The following is a 15260-nucleotide window of genomic DNA, read 5'->3' on the forward strand; positions in this document are numbered from 1 at the left end:
CACTTCTGCCTTTGAGGGACTGTGATAGATTTCTGCTTCTTTCTTTGGGTCAAGAGCTCCCCACGTGGGGCCCACCTCCACGCGTGTTTCCGCTATTAAACCCCACCTTGACCAAAAAATAGATCTTGAAGGAAAACTAGAGAAAATGCTTTTTTTTAAAAAGATGGATTTCGGCTCCCTCCTTTTGGGCCAAGAGCTCCCCACGCGGGTCCAACTCCACGCGTGTTTTCGCTATTAAAAGCCCACTCTGACTACAAAAAATAGAGTTATGAGGGAAGCTGGAGGAAATAGTGTGGGTTTTTTGAGGGGTGGATTCCTGCTCCCTGCTTTTGGCCCACGCGTGTTCTTTCCCCACGCCTGTCCTTTTCCCCAAACAGACCTGAGAGGGAAGCTGGAGGAAATAGGGTCTTTTTGAGGAGTGAATTCTTGCTCCCTGCTTTTGGCCCACGCGTGTTCTTTCCCCACGCCTGTCCTTTCCCCCAAACAGACTTGGGAGGGAAGCTCTTGGCCCACAGCTTCCCGCGTGTGTCCTTTCCTCACCCGTGTCCTTTACCCAAACAGATCTGAGAGGGAAGCTAGTCGAAATAGGGTCTTTTTTGAGGGGTGGGTCCCTGCTTTTGGCTCAAAGCTCCCCACGCGTGTCCTTCCCCTCAAACAGACCTGGGAGGTAAGCTGGAGGAAATAGGGTCTTTTTGAGGGGTGAGTTCCTGCTCCCTGCTTTTGGCTCAAAGCTCCCCACGCGTGTCCTTTCACTAGAACAGACCTGGGAGGTAAGCTGGAGGAAATAGGGTCTTTTTGAGGGGTGGATTCCTGCTCCCTGCTTTTGGCCCAAAGTTCCCACGCGTGTCTTGTCCCCGAACAGATCTGGGGGGGGGGGGAAAGCTGGTCTTTTTGAGGGGTGGGTTCCTGCTAAACGCTTTTGGTCCAAAACTCCCCACGCGCGCCCTTTCCCCCACGCGTGTCCCTTTCCCTCACGCGTGTCCACTCCCTTAGGCAGATCTGGGGCGGGGGGGAAGCTGGTCTTTTGAAGGGGTGGGTTCCTGCTGAACGCTTTTGGTCCAAAACTCCCCACGCGCGCCCTTTCCCCCACGCGTGTCCCTTTCCCTCACGCGTGTTGACGCCCGAGATCCCCGCGCGCCCACCCCTTCCGCGTGTCCGTACCCACGCACCACGTTTCCCTCCCACGCGTGTGTCCGCACCCCTCCCGTTCAGTCCATATCCACTTCCTCACAGTCTGCGTGGCTGCTGTGGCTCTCGGCGGCGGCGGAGGCGGCGGCGTCGCGGCTCTGAGGCGGGTCTCGCGTGGGGAGAGGCGGGCGACCACTGTCCACCTGGGAAGAAGAGTCGCAAGAGGGAGGAAGAGGAGGAGGAGGGGAAGTAGGAGGAAGTGGAGGCGGAGGGGGAGAGGAAGGAGAAGGGGAAGCAGGGGAAGGCGTCGTCCTCCTCCTCCTCGGGGCCGCTCCTTCGAGGCTCTCCAGCGTGGTGGTGCTGCGGGGCTGGGCCGGGTCGGGGCTGGGGTTGGCGGCGGGCAAGGGGGATCCCCGCGGGTGGGCCTGGGGGGCCATGGGGGCGCCCTCGTGGCTCTTGAGGGCGGCTTGGGGCACCAGGAAGCCCAGGGGCTGGGTGATGGGGTACAAGAGGAAGTGGCCCTTGCCCAGGAGGGCGCGGGCGGCGGCGGGGGCGCAGGGGGAGGCCAAGGCCGGGTTGGGGGCCGAGGAGGGCGCTTTCCTGCGTGGGGGCGAGTCCGAGAGAAGGCTCTCCACGCTGAAGGGGTTGGGCTTCCCCGAGGAAGGAGGAGGAGGAGGAGGAAGGGGAGGCGGAAGCGGGGCGACCTCCGAGTTGTCCTTTTGCGGGTAGAAGGCCGAGGCCGCCGTGAGGTCGCAAGTGCCCGGCCTGGGCAGGTGGAGGGAAGAGGAAGAGGAAGAGCAGGAGGAAGAGGAAGGCTTGGCGACCTCGCAAGGCGGGTCCGGGGAGAGGCCCCCTCCGCCCCCGTCGCTGTCGGAGCTCTGGGTGCTGCTGGGCAGGGAGAGCCCCCCCGGGGAGGGCAAGGGCCGGCCCTGGCTCTTGAGCAGCTTCCGCTCGTGCTTCCGCTTCTTCTTCTCCATCTTCTCCAGCTCCTTCCGCGCGATCTCCTCCGGGTCCATGGGCTCCCCGCTGCACGTCGTCGGGTGGGAGTTGTGGGCCGGCCGGCCGGGGCCCTTCTTGGTGTTCTCCTTCTTGCGCCACTTGGCCCGGCGGTTCTGGAACCAGACCTGGAGGAAGAGGAGGAGAAGGAAGAGAAGGAGGAGGAAAGGGAGGAGGAGGAGAAGGAGAAGAGAAGGAAGAGGTGGCGGTGAAGGAGAAGGAGAAGGAGGAGAAAGAGGAGAAAGAGAAGGGGAAGGGGAAGGAGGAGAGGAAAAGGAGTAGGAGAAGGAGGAGAAAGAGGAGAAGGAGGAGGTGGTGGTGAAGGAGAAGGAGGAGAAAGAGAAGAGGGGGCAGGAGAATGAGGATAGGGGGAAAGAAGAGGAAGCGGAAGGAGTCGGAGAAAGGGAAGAAAAAGGAGGGAAAGGAGAAGGAAAAAGAGAAGGAGAAGGAGAAAAAGGAGGAGGAGGGAAAAGGAACAGGAGAAGGAGGAGGAGGAGGAGAAAGAGGAGGAGGGGAAGGAGAAGGAGGAGAAAGGGGAGAATGAGAAAGAGGAGAGGAAAAGGAGGAAAAGGAGAAGGGGAAGAGGAAGAGGAAGGAGCGGAGAAGGGGAAGGAGAAAAAGGAGTAGATGAGAAGGAGAAAGAGGAGGAGGGAAAGGCCACGGAGAAGAGGAAGGAGAAGGGGGGGAAGAGGAGAAGGGAAAGGAGGGAAAGGGGAAAGGAAGGAGCAGAATGGGAAGGAGGAGTTGGAAGAAGGAAGAGGAGGAGGGAAAGGGGAAAGGGGGGAGGAAAGGAGAACAAGATGTAGGAAAGAAGAGGAATAGGAGGAGAGAAGAAAAAAGGAAGAGAGGAAGAAGAGAAGACGGAAGAAAAATGGGGCGAGGAGAAGGCAGATAAAAGGAAGGGAGAGGAGGGGAGAAGGAAGGAAGGAAGGAAGGAAGGAAGGAAGGAAGGAAGGAAGGAAGGAAGGAAGAGAATAGAGAAGAAAGAGAGCAAAGGAAGGGAAGGCCGGAAAGGAAGTATAATGAGGAGAAGGAAAGAAGTAAAGGAAGCAGATGCATGTAGTCATCAAAGTGATGGAAGGAAGAAGAGAACGAGGGAAGGAAGGAAGGAAGAAGAGAAGGAAGAAGAGAAGGACAGGAGAAGGGGACAGAGGAAGGACAGAGAAGGGGAGGAAAGGAAGGAAGGAAGAAAAAAGGAGAGGAAGGAAAGGGGGGAAATAAGAAGGAGTGAACAAAAGCAAAAGACGGGAGTCGTAATAAAAAGGAGGGGAGGAAAGAGTAGAAGGAAAGAAGAGAGGAAGGAGGGAGAGAAGGGATGGAAAAGAAGGTGAACGAGAGGAAGGGAAGGAGGCAGTTGGGTCACAAATGGAAGTGGCCAGAAGGGAGGGAGGACGGAAGGAGGGAAGGAAGGAAGGAAAGAAAGAAGAAGAAGCTCAGTTGAAAGTTGATCTTGCAATTTATGGCATTTGTGGGACCTTGAGTCCCATTTTGAGGTGGGAAGTTGCCATAATTATCATCATAATCCCTCAATGAGAAGACCTTCAAGGGGAGGACATTCAATTCTCAAACTACCAGGAAAGAAGGAAGGTGGTCTCCTTATTTTTTTAGAGGGGCGCAAAGAGGCAAACTACTTTCCCGCCTCCCTTCTTCCAAACTTTGAGAAACTAGCTCAAAGGGAAGGGAGACAAAACATGAAGGTGGGGGAGCAAACGCTTGGCAGAATGGGCCCTTTCACCTCTCTGAACTTCGTTCAGGACCAACATGGGGAGCAAAGGGAAAATGAGAAACACACACACACACACAACGCCTTTGCCTTCTCTCTTCCTCCATTTTTCTCAGAAAAGACAATAATGCGAGAGGAATGGCCTGGGAAAATGATTGGAGGCCATCAAAATGTGGACCCCCCCCCCCCCCGCTTTCAGTTCTGTGAACTTGGTTAAGGACATGCGCAGCATATACATATATGCACACACCTACACACACACACACACATATATACATACACACCATATACATACAAATATATGTATAAATATACACGCTATATATCTGTGAGTGCATGTATACACAGTATATATCCATATCTATATATTACCATATGCACATATACTTTTATGTATATATGCATATATATGTGTGTGTGATATATATATATATATATATATATATATATAATTACACAAACCTACACACCACGTCTGTGTGTGTGTGTATGCATTACAAACACACCTACACACCAGATATAGGTAATTTACACACACACACAAATCATAGGTACATACACTATATATATACACACATATATATTTATAGTGTGTGTGTACACATACACACACCAGTCGTACATGCATACACACATCATATATATATACATTAATCATGTATACATACACACACCATATATATATACACCGATAATAGATATATATACACTAATCATATATACATCGACACATCATATATATCCACATATATATATATATATATATACACACACTAATCATATATACATAGACACATCATATATATCCACTAATATATATATATATATATATATATACACACACACTAATCATATATACATCGACACATTATATATAAATATATATACATACAGCAATCATATATACATACACACATCATATATATCCACATATATATATATATATCCACTAACCATATATACATACACACATCATATATATATATATATATATATATATACACCGATCATATATACACACACATCATATAAATATATACTAATGTGCTAATCATGTATATATATATATATATACTCATCATATATATACACATATACTGACAATAAATATATACATTAATCATATATATATATATATATATACACCGATCATATATACACACACACATCGTATAAATATATACTAATGTGCATATATATATACTAATCATGTATATATACATATATACACATCATATATACACACACACTGACGATAAATATATACATTATATATATATATATATATATATATGCCGACATACATATACAAACACACATAATATCCACAGCCACACACACACACCACACAAATACATACAGATACACATAGAGAACTCCCTTTCCGTCTCCCTTCTTCCAACCTTTACAAAAAAAAAAATCCACCCCAAAATAAATACCGGATTAAAACCATGGTCTCCAACCCAATGCACACACCATCAGTGATATGGATTAAGGACTTTATCCGCCATCCCTAAGCACACTTGTTCTGCCGGTCTGTGTCTATTCGCTTTTACTTCGAATCAATTCTCTTCTTGGGTTTTCTTTTTTTTTGGGGGGGGGGGTGTCTATCTTCATAATAATAGTAGTAATAATAAAGAAACAGAACAATGCTAATGATAATAATAAATGATGATTAATAATAATAAAAAACCCAGCGTTCCTGATTGTTGTTATTGGTATAATTAATAGTATTTTCCAAGCATGCCAAGTTCCTATGTTGTTGTTCATTCGTTCAGTCGTCTCCGACTCTTCGTGACCTCATGGACCAGCCCACGCCAGAGCTCCCTGTCGGCCGTCACCACCCCCAGCTCCTATGGATCTTAAGAAACTTCTCTACCCCTCTGTTGGATCTCCATCGTTAGCAATAATTTCAGCAGTCGTTTCTTTCCCAATTCCCATTGAAAGGAAAGGGAGAGATGACTGGAAACGAAATCCAATCCGGATTAAGACAGATTTCAGTGGAAATGGCCCGAAGGGGATGTCCTATTCCGTCCCCATACGCACAGGACGCAACCCAAAACAACACACCCCATCATCCGCCTCCCCACACTTGAGATTCCGACTCATTTCGGATGCAAACGCGTCCGAAAACGCGTCCTCTTCGACCCTATTCCTCCAGTGGCCTAATTTCTTATTTTATTAAAGGGGACCTAAAGTGGAATTGAAACCCACCACTCTAGAATCTAGAAAGAATAATATTTTTCCTCTCATGAAGGGATAAATGGATCCAAATGACATCCATCCTGCAATTCAAACGTTTGAGGAAGCAAAAAGGGGAGAAAGTAGAGGTCTGGGGGTCTCTTTTTGCATAATTTTGGTTTCCACGCTCCTTCTTTTGCATAATATTGGGGGCCCAGCTCTTTATTTTGCTGCTCAACTCCTTTTTTTGGCATAATATTGGGTCCCCAGGTCCTTATTTGGCATAATATTGTGTTCCCAACTCTTTCTTTAGCACAAAATTGGGTTTCCACCTCCTTCCTTTTCATAATATTAGGTTCCCAACTCCGTCTTTTGCATAATATTAGGTTCCCAGCACCTTCTTTAGCACAATATTGGGTTCCCAACTCCTTCTTTAGCACAATATTGGGTTCCCAGCTCCCTATTTTGCATAATATGGGGCTACCAGCTCCTTCTTTTGCATAATATTGGATTCCTAGCTCTTTCTTTTTCATAATATTGGGTTCTCAGCCCCCTCTTTAGCACAATATCGGGTTCCCAACTCCTTCTTTAGCTTAATATTGGATTCCCAGCTTTTTAAAAGCATACTATTGAGTTCCCAGCTCCTTCTTTAGCACAATAGTGAGTTCCTAGTTCTTTCCTTTTCATAATATTGGCTTCCCGGCTCCTTCTTTGACACAATATTGGGTTCCCAACTCCTTATTTTGCACAATATTGGTTCCCAGCTCCCTTTTTAGCATAACATTGGGTTCCCAGCACTTTCTTTTTCATAATATCGGGTTCCCAGCTCTATCTTTAGCATAATATTGGGTTCCTAGCACTTTCTTTTGCATAATATTGGGTTCCCAACTCCTTCCTTTTCATACTGTTGGATTCCTAGCTCTTTCTTTTGCATAACATTGGTTTCCTAGCACCTTCTTTTGCATAGTATTGGGCTTCCAGCTCCTTCCTTTTCATGCTATTAGATTCCCAGCTCTTTCTTTTGCTAATGTTGGGTTCTTGGCACCTTCTTTTGCATAATATTGGGTTCACAGAACCTTCCTTTTCATACTATTGGGTTCCCAACTCCTTCCTTTTCATACTATTAGATTCCTAGCTCTTTCTTTTGCATAATATTGGGTTCCTAGTACCTTCTTTTGCATAGTATTGGGTTCTCAGCTCCTTCCTTTTCATACTATTAGATCCCCAGCTCTTTCTTTTGCATAATAGTGGGCTCCCAGCTCCTTATTTAGCACGATATTGAGTTCCCAGCACCTTCTTTTGCATAATATTGGGTTCACAGAGCCTTCTTTTTCATACTATTGCGTTCCCAACTCCTTCCTTTTCATACTATTAGATTCCTAGCTCTTTCTTTTGCATAATATTGGGTTCCTAGCACCTTCCTTTTCATACTATTGGGTTCCCAACTCCTTCCTTTTCATACTATTAGATTCCCAGCTGTTTCTTTTGCATAATATTGGGCTCCCAGCTCCTTCTTTAGCACAATATTGAGTTCCCAGCACCTTATTTTGCATAATATTGAGTTCACAGCACCTTATTTTGCATAATATTGGGTTCCTAGCTCTTTTTTGGATAATATGGGGTGCCTAGCACCTTCTTGTGCAAAATAGCTTTCATGCCCAGAAAAGGAGAGAAATAAACACCCAGGTTTCCAAGTCCGAAGCCATTCCCACGTGCAAGGGAGAGAGAGGCTTGACACGTGTCTACCTTGCCCTTACTTTTAGGGACAGGAGAAGAGGGGGTGGAAAGGGGGGAGAGGGAAAAGGAGGGGGTGTCTCGTCCTTTTATTTATTACCTGAACTCTGGATTCCACCAAGTCGAGCCTCAGCGCCAGCGCCTCCCTCATAAACACGTCCGGGTAGTGACTTTCGTTGAAGGCTTTTTCCAGTTCTTCCAGTTGCCAACCGGTGAAATTGGTCCGGGTCCGGCGCCTTTTGCAGCCAGGACTCTCCTTATCCGGATCCACAGAGTCTATTTGGGGGAAAGTGAGAGGGGAAAGAGGGGGAAGCGTCAAAGAAAGGCACCCCAATCCGTCTCCAAATCCGCCAACGACGCAGAGAGAAAGAAGGACAAGAGAAGGCACGAGTGGCGTTATTTGTCCTGTGTTGGACAAACAATGACCTTCCCACCCCCCTCAGCCCCTTAAAGGGTCTCTTTTGCATTGGATTGGATTGATTTCAAGGGGAAACCCTTCACCGTTGAACCCCCTTTTCACTCCAAGTCGAAAAGATCTCAATTTAGGAGAGAAATAGGACATTGCTCGTTTCCAGGGCGCATTTTTCTCATTCTGTGGGATTAATCCTGTTTTTTCTGCTTCTATGACAAAATATTCTATTCATTCACACCATATTATATTGCATATTATGTTACTGTAGATTTATATTATATTATATGGGCAAGAGGATATGTCCTTGTCCTTTCCACTTCTGGAAAAGGCACTTCGGGTCCAAGTTCGGGAAAGAAAACCATGAAAATATTCCAAAATTAGAGGTTTCTAGGTTCTGTGTGTCGGGAATGGGTGAAAGGATTCAAAACATTGGCAGGGAAGTTCCTATTTCGAAATATGGAGCCATGCTTTGGTTTTGAAACCCCTAAATGTCCCTTGTCTTGCGTTTCCCCACAAAATTATCCCCTTTTTGGCATTTGTTTGGACGAGTGAGGCTACCAAATCCTCCAAATATCAAGACCAAGATCTTTCCAATCGACAGTGATTGCTATTATTATTATTTGATACACAACAAGATAAGTACACAGCAAACAAGATCATTCTGCTGGATTTTACATTGGATCACACGGCGGACGCTTCCCAAACAATAACAGCAGGCGAAACGTCAGGAGAAAATGCCTCTAGAACATGGCCATATAGCCCGAAAAAACCTACAACAACCCAACAACAACAACAATAGCAACAACAATAATTATGTAGTAAAATAATAATAATGTGTCAGTAAAATAATAATAATAATAATAATAATAATAATAATAATAATTAGAGCTTTGCTATCCAACTATTTAACCCCAGCTTATATTGTTCTCATCTGGAAGGAGAAGGAGAAATAGAAGGGGAAGGAGAAAAAGAAAGAGAAGGAGGAGAAGGAAGAAGAAAAAAGGAGGAAAGGAGGAGGAGAAAAAGAGGAAAGAAAACGATGGTGAAGTAAAAAGATGGAGAAGGAGGAGGGGAGAAGGGAAAAAAGAAGAGGATGGAGAAGAAGAAGAAAAAGGAAAAGAAAGAGAAAGAGAAGAAGATGAAAGAGATGGAGAAGAGGGAGGAGGAGGAGAAGAAAAGAGAAGGAGAAAGAGAAGATGAAAACAGAAGAGAGAGAAAGAAGAGGGAGGAGGACGAGAAAAGAGAAGAAGGAGAAGAGGAAAAGAGAAGGAGAAAGAGATAAAAACAGAAGAGAAAGAAGAGGGAGGAGGAGGAGAAGAAGAGAAGAAGGAGAAGAGGAAAAGAGAAGGAGAAAGAGATGAAAACAGAAGAGAAAGAAGGAGGAGGAGGAGAAGAAGAAAAGAGAAGAAGAGAAGAAGGAGAAGAGGAAAAGAGAAGGAGAAAGAGATGAAAACAGAAGAGAAAGAAGAAGGAGGAGGAGAAGAAGAAAAGAGAAGAAGAGAAGAAGGAGAAGAGGAAAAGAGAAGGAGAAAGAGATGAAAACAGAAGAGAAAGAAGAGGGAGGAGGAGAAAAAAGGAGAAGGGAGAAAGAGAGAAAGAAGAGAGAGAAGAGAGAGAAAGAAGAGGGAGAAGAAGAAAAGAGAAAGAATGAGAAGAGGAAAAGAGAAGAGGGAGAAAGATAGAGGAGTAGAAGAAGAGAAGGAGAAGAGGAGGAACGATAGAGAAGGAGTAGAAAAAGAGAAGGAAAAGAGGAGAAGAGGAAAAGAGAAGAGGGAGAAAGATAGAGAAGGAGTAGAAGAAGAGAAGGAAAACAATGCTCTGCTCTACCTCCAAATATTTAGTATTTACTATTATTTTCACACACACTCCAAAAAAAGGCCAAACCGGATCGAAAGCGAAATGCTATTAAAAGTAACTTTTCTACCCTGCCCATTCCAGAAGCCTTGAAATGCTTTTTATTATCCTTTAAGCACTTTTTTCCATATATATATATATATATATACACACATGTGTGTATATGTATATATGTGTGTGTACACACAGAGACACTCTACTTCGATTGTAAACAAACAATATTATTATTTTTTCAAAATGCGACATTCCTGATCCGGTTCAAGGGCAGCGTTCTGTCTTTAGAAATTAGAAAGAGAGGAAAATCTTCTCCTTTTCTCTCTCTTTTTCACTCTTTCCTTTCTTCCTGAAATATATAATACAGGAGGAAGAGAGGAAGAGCCGGAAAAGCAAATAAACTAAACAATAACAGCACAGGAGGGCCAAGGAGAGGGGAAAAGGGGGGTGGAAATTGATGAGAAAGAACTCGCCTTCCGAGCTGCTTCTCACGGGGTTGTTTTCTCATTAAAGGGAGAGGGAAAATATAGACTTTGGGATTCAAATCCTGGTCTTGTCGGTCTTGGTGGGGGTTTCAAGACCAGCTACAATAATATGGAGGTCCCACACTGGTCCCCCCGTTTCATTATTTCCTTCAGATCGAAATCCTCGGGTGGATTTACCAATAATCATAATCATAATCATAACAACAACAATTTGAGAAGTGTCCGACGTGTGATCCAGTTCAACAGCCAGCAGAGTGTCTGCTGTGGACTCATCTTGTTGTGTTTCAAATAATAATAATAATAATAATAATAATAATAGGATAATGATGATGTAGTCTAGTAATAATAGTAATCTGAAGGCACCATCCTTAGTTCAATTCCTTCCTTTGGGATGGAAATCCCGAACTGACCTTTTTGAATTGAGTAATAATAATAATAATAATAATAATAATCAGCCAGCAGAGTGATCTTGTCTGTTGTGGACTCATCTTGTTGTGTTGCAAATTGATGATAATAATAATGTGTTTCAAATAATAATAATAATAATAATAATAATAGCCAGCAAAGTGATCTTTTCTGCTGTGGACTCATCTTGTTGTGTTTCAAATTGATAATAATAATAATAATAATAATAATAATAATAGCCAACAAAGTGATCTTGTCTGCTGTGGGCTCATCTTGTTGTGTTTAAAATTGATAATAATAATAATAATAATAATAATAATAATAATTACAGCCAGCAAAGTGATCTTTTCTGCTGTGGACTCATCTTGTTGTGTTGCAAATAATAATAATAATAATAATAACAGCCAGCAAAGTGATCTTGTCTGCGGTAGACTCATGTTGTTGCGTTTCAAATTGATAATAATAATAATAATAATAATAATAATAACAGCCAGCAAAGTGATCTTGTCTGCGGTAGACTCATCTTGTTGTGTTTCAAATTGATAATAATAGTAATAATAATAATAGTAATAATAATAATAATAATAATAATAATAACAACAGCCAGCAAAGTGATCTTTTCTGCTGTGGACTCATCTTGTTGTGTTGCAAATAATAATAATAATAATAATAATAATAATAATAATAATAATAATAATAATCTGGAGTCCAGCATATATATCTCTCGTTTGCTGTGTCACTTTGTTTTGTGTCAGTAAAATAATATAAACCTTTGGGATGGAAATCCTAAATTGGCCTTTTCGGATGGAGTTGTTTAAATAATAACAATAATAATAGTGATCTGGAGTCCCATCTCTTTGGGATAGCAATTAAAATTGATATGTTTGGATGGAGTTGTTATAATAATAATAATAATAATAATAATAATAATATGGAGATCTCATCCTGGCCTCAGATTTACCCTTTTTTGGGGTATTGAAATCCTGAACTGACCTTTTGGAGTTATTTAAATACTGATGATGTTGATGATTATGATAATAATAATAATAATAATAATAATACGAGGAAGAGGAAGAGAAGGGAGAAGGCTCTGGGCTCCCATCTCTTTAGGATAGTAAGCCGAAGTTGGCATGTTTGGATGGAGTTATTTTTGCAAATACTAATAATAATTAATAAATAACAATAACAGCAATAGCAATAATCCGGAGATCTCAATTTTCCCCTTCTTGGGATCGAAATCCTGAACTGACCTTTTTGAATGGAGTTATTTGAAGAAGGAGAAGAAAGAAATGAAGGAGAAGAGGAAGAGGAGGAAGAAAGAGAAGAAGGAGGAAAAGAGGAAGAATCTGGTGTCCCACCTCTTTGGGATGGCAATCCGGAGTTGACATGTTTGGATTGAGTTATTTATAATAATAATAATAATAATAATAATAATAATAATAATAATAAACATCACACAGTCCTAAAAACTTTGGAAATGTTCGACTTGTGATTTTGTGAAACGAAATCCAGAATATATATATATATATATAGAGAGAGAGAGAGAGAGAGAGAGTTTGCTGTGTCATTGTGTGTTTTTGTGTCAGAATAATAATAATAATAATAATAATAATAATAATAATAATCTGGAGATCTCACCCTGGCCTTTGAGATCTGAATCCTGAACTGACATTTTTGGATGGAGTTATTTAAAGAGGAGGAGGAGGAAGAAGAAGGTGAAGAAGAGAAAGAACCTGGAGTCCCATCTCTTTGAGATAGCAATCCGGAGTTGACATGATTGGATGGAGTTATTTTAGAAAATAATAATAATAACTAATAATAATAATATTCTGGAGATCTCACCCTGGCCTTTGGGATCTGAATCCTGAACTGACATTTCTGGATGGAGTTATTTAAGGAAGAGGAAGAGAAAGAGAAAGAAGAGAAGAAGAACCTGGAGTCCCATCTCTTTTTGATAATAATAAGAATAACAATTTAGATTTTACCCTATTTGGTATAAAAATCCTGAACTGATCTTTTGGGATGGAGTTATTTGAAGAAGGAGAAGAAATAAAAGGAGAAGAGGAAGAAGGAGGAGGAGAAGAAGAGGAAATAATAACAATCTGGATTTTACCCTATTTGGCATCGAAATCCTGAACTGATCTTTTGGGATGGAGTTATCTGAAGAAGGAGAAGAAAAGAAATAAAAGGAGAAAAGGAAGAAGGAGGAGGAGAAGAAGAGGAAGAATCTAGAGTCTCATCTCTTTGGGACAGCAATCCTGAGTTGGCATGTTTAGATGGAAATATAATAATAATAATAATAATAATAATAATAATAATAACTATATTGATTTTACCCTGTTTGGGAATTGACATTTGGGGATGGAGTTATTGAAATAATAATAGTAGTAGTAGTAGTAGTAATAATAATAATAATAATAATAATCTGGAGATCTCACCCTGGCCTTTGGGATTGAATCCTGAACTGAAATTTTTGGATGAAGTTATTTAAAGAGGAGGAGGATGAAGAAGAAGGAGAGGAAGAATCTGGAATAATCCCATTACTGTGGGATAGCAATCCTGAGTTGGCATGTTTGGATAGAGTTATTTTTGGAAATATTAATAATAACAATCTGGATTTTGCCCTATTCGGGATCGAAATCCCGAACTGGCCTTTTAGGATGGAGTTCATAGACTCCTAGAGTTGGAAGTGACCTCGTGGGCCATCCAGTCCAACCCCAATCTGCCCAGAAGAAGGGAAATTATTTAATTAAGAGTAATAATAATCTGGAGACGATCATGGGATGGCAATGTAGATATATTCTTTTGTGGAGTGGGGTTGACCAACCCAAAGGAAGAGAGGAAGAGCCTGATTCTCCCACACCCTTCCTTGCAGACCCCACGCGAGCACCTCAGACACGCGTGGGCTATTCTCAGGGATGGCAATGTAGATATATTTTCGGGCTCCCACTTTTGGGGAGGGGGGGTTGATAAACCTAAAGGAAGAGTGGAAGAGCCTCATTCTCGCACACCCTTCCTTGCAGACACGCGTGGTCTATTCTCAGGGATGGCAACGTAGATATATTTTCGGGCTCCCACTTTTGGGAAGGGGGGGGGGGGTTGATAAACCTAAAGGAAGAGTGGAAGAGCCTGATTCTCGTACACCCTTCCTTGCAGACCCCACGCGAGCACCCCAGACACGCGTGGGCTATTCTCAGGGATGGCAATGTAGATATATTTTCGGGCTCCCACTTTTGGGAAGGGGGGGAGGGTTGATAAACCTAAAGGAAGAGTGGAAGAGCCTGATTCTCCCACACCCTTCCTTGCAGACCCCACGCGAGCACCCCAGACACGCGTGGACTATTCTCAGTGTCTTCCTGGGGAAGGGAGGAAGGAAGGGCAAGGCGGTGGCTCCTACCGGAGAGCTTGTAGGGCTGCCCGGGCCCCTCCCCGTTGACCCCGCAGCCGTGGGGCGGCGGCGGCAGGAGCGGCGTGGGGTTGACCACGGAGGCGGCGGCGGCGCAGGAGCCGTTGAGTAATCCGTCGATGGAGAAGGGCACGGAGGCGGCGGCGGCGGCGGCAGCTGCGGCCTGGAGCTGGTGCCCGGCCAGTTCGTAGACGTGGGGGTGGCCCAGCGGGTAAGGGAAGCCCACCATCCCGCCGAAGGGGGCGTGGGGGTGCTCCAGGAGGCGGCTGTCCATCCTCGGAGGCGGGGGAGACGTTCCACGGGGGGGTTGGGGAAAACACGCGTGGGAGTGGGAGAACACGCCACGCGTGATTCCGGCTTCTCAGGCTCCCTGGCGCTGTTAATGCTGCTGCTGCTGTTGCTCCTCCTGCCGCCCCCACCACCGCCGCCCCCGCCGCCGGAGCCTGGCTCTTGCGGCGGGAACGCGAGTGGGTCGCTCCACGGCGCGGCGCATGCTGGAGGGCGCCCCGGACGGGCGCTTCAACTTTATCCCCAGCCCAGGCCTTCCACCTAATGAGGCGCCGGGCCGGGGATCCGGGGACCAATCAGGGGCGGGGAGCGCGCGTGACGTCAGAGGCGGTCCTGCGTGGAAAAGACAGGGGTGGGGAGGGGGGGTGTAAGGCAAGGCAAGAGTGGGGAGAAAGCGAGGGAGAGAGAGAAGGAGCCGTTTTCCATATCGATTGCTAATTATACCTGACATCCACCCTCAATAAACAATATCAAAGCTGTCACAACAAGACAAGGAAGGAGGGGGAAAGAAGGGGGGAGAGAGTGGGGAAGGGAGGGGGAAAGAGAGAGAGAGTCGTTTCCTTTGGATAAAGGGGAGAAAAGTGTTTGTAATGCGTGTGTATTTGGGGGGGGGGGGGCTTCCACGGAAAGGGAGAAAAATAGGAGGAGAACTAG

General features: G+C 44.4%; 1 protein-coding gene across 1 annotated transcript; it reads right to left on the bottom strand.

The window, feature by feature from the left end:
* Positions 1-1208: 1208 nt before the first annotated feature.
* Positions 1209-14847, bottom strand: LOC132780724 (homeobox protein unc-4 homolog). The gene is made up of 3 exons (XM_060784464.2): positions 14310-14847; positions 7863-8038; positions 1209-2252 (listed from the first exon to the last, which is right to left on the bottom strand). Exons 1-3 carry the CDS (start codon positions 14590-14592, stop codon positions 1209-1211), a joined length of 1503 nt encoding a protein of 500 aa, XP_060640447.2. The 5' UTR covers positions 14593-14847.
* Between the last annotated feature and the right edge of the window lie 413 nt (positions 14848-15260).

The sequence above is a fragment of the Anolis sagrei genome, chromosome Y (assembly GCF_037176765.1).
Source record: "Anolis sagrei isolate rAnoSag1 chromosome Y, rAnoSag1.mat, whole genome shotgun sequence".
NCBI lineage: Eukaryota > Metazoa > Chordata > Lepidosauria > Squamata > Dactyloidae > Anolis > Anolis sagrei.

Bases quoted from the DNA above. Each gene is read 5' to 3' on its own strand.
- LOC132780724 (XM_060784464.2), bottom strand. From the start codon at position 14,592: ATGGACAGCCGCCTCCTGGAGCACCCCCACGCCCCCTTCGGCGGGATG. The intron at 8,039-14,309 runs GTAGGAGCCACC...TCCCCCAAATAG, and splicing joins GCAGCCCTACAAGCTCTCCG to ACTCTGTGGATCCGGATAAG. The intron at 2,253-7,862 runs GTAATAAATAAA...CTCTTCCTCCAG, and splicing joins TGGTGGAATCCAGAGTTCAG to GTCTGGTTCCAGAACCGCCG.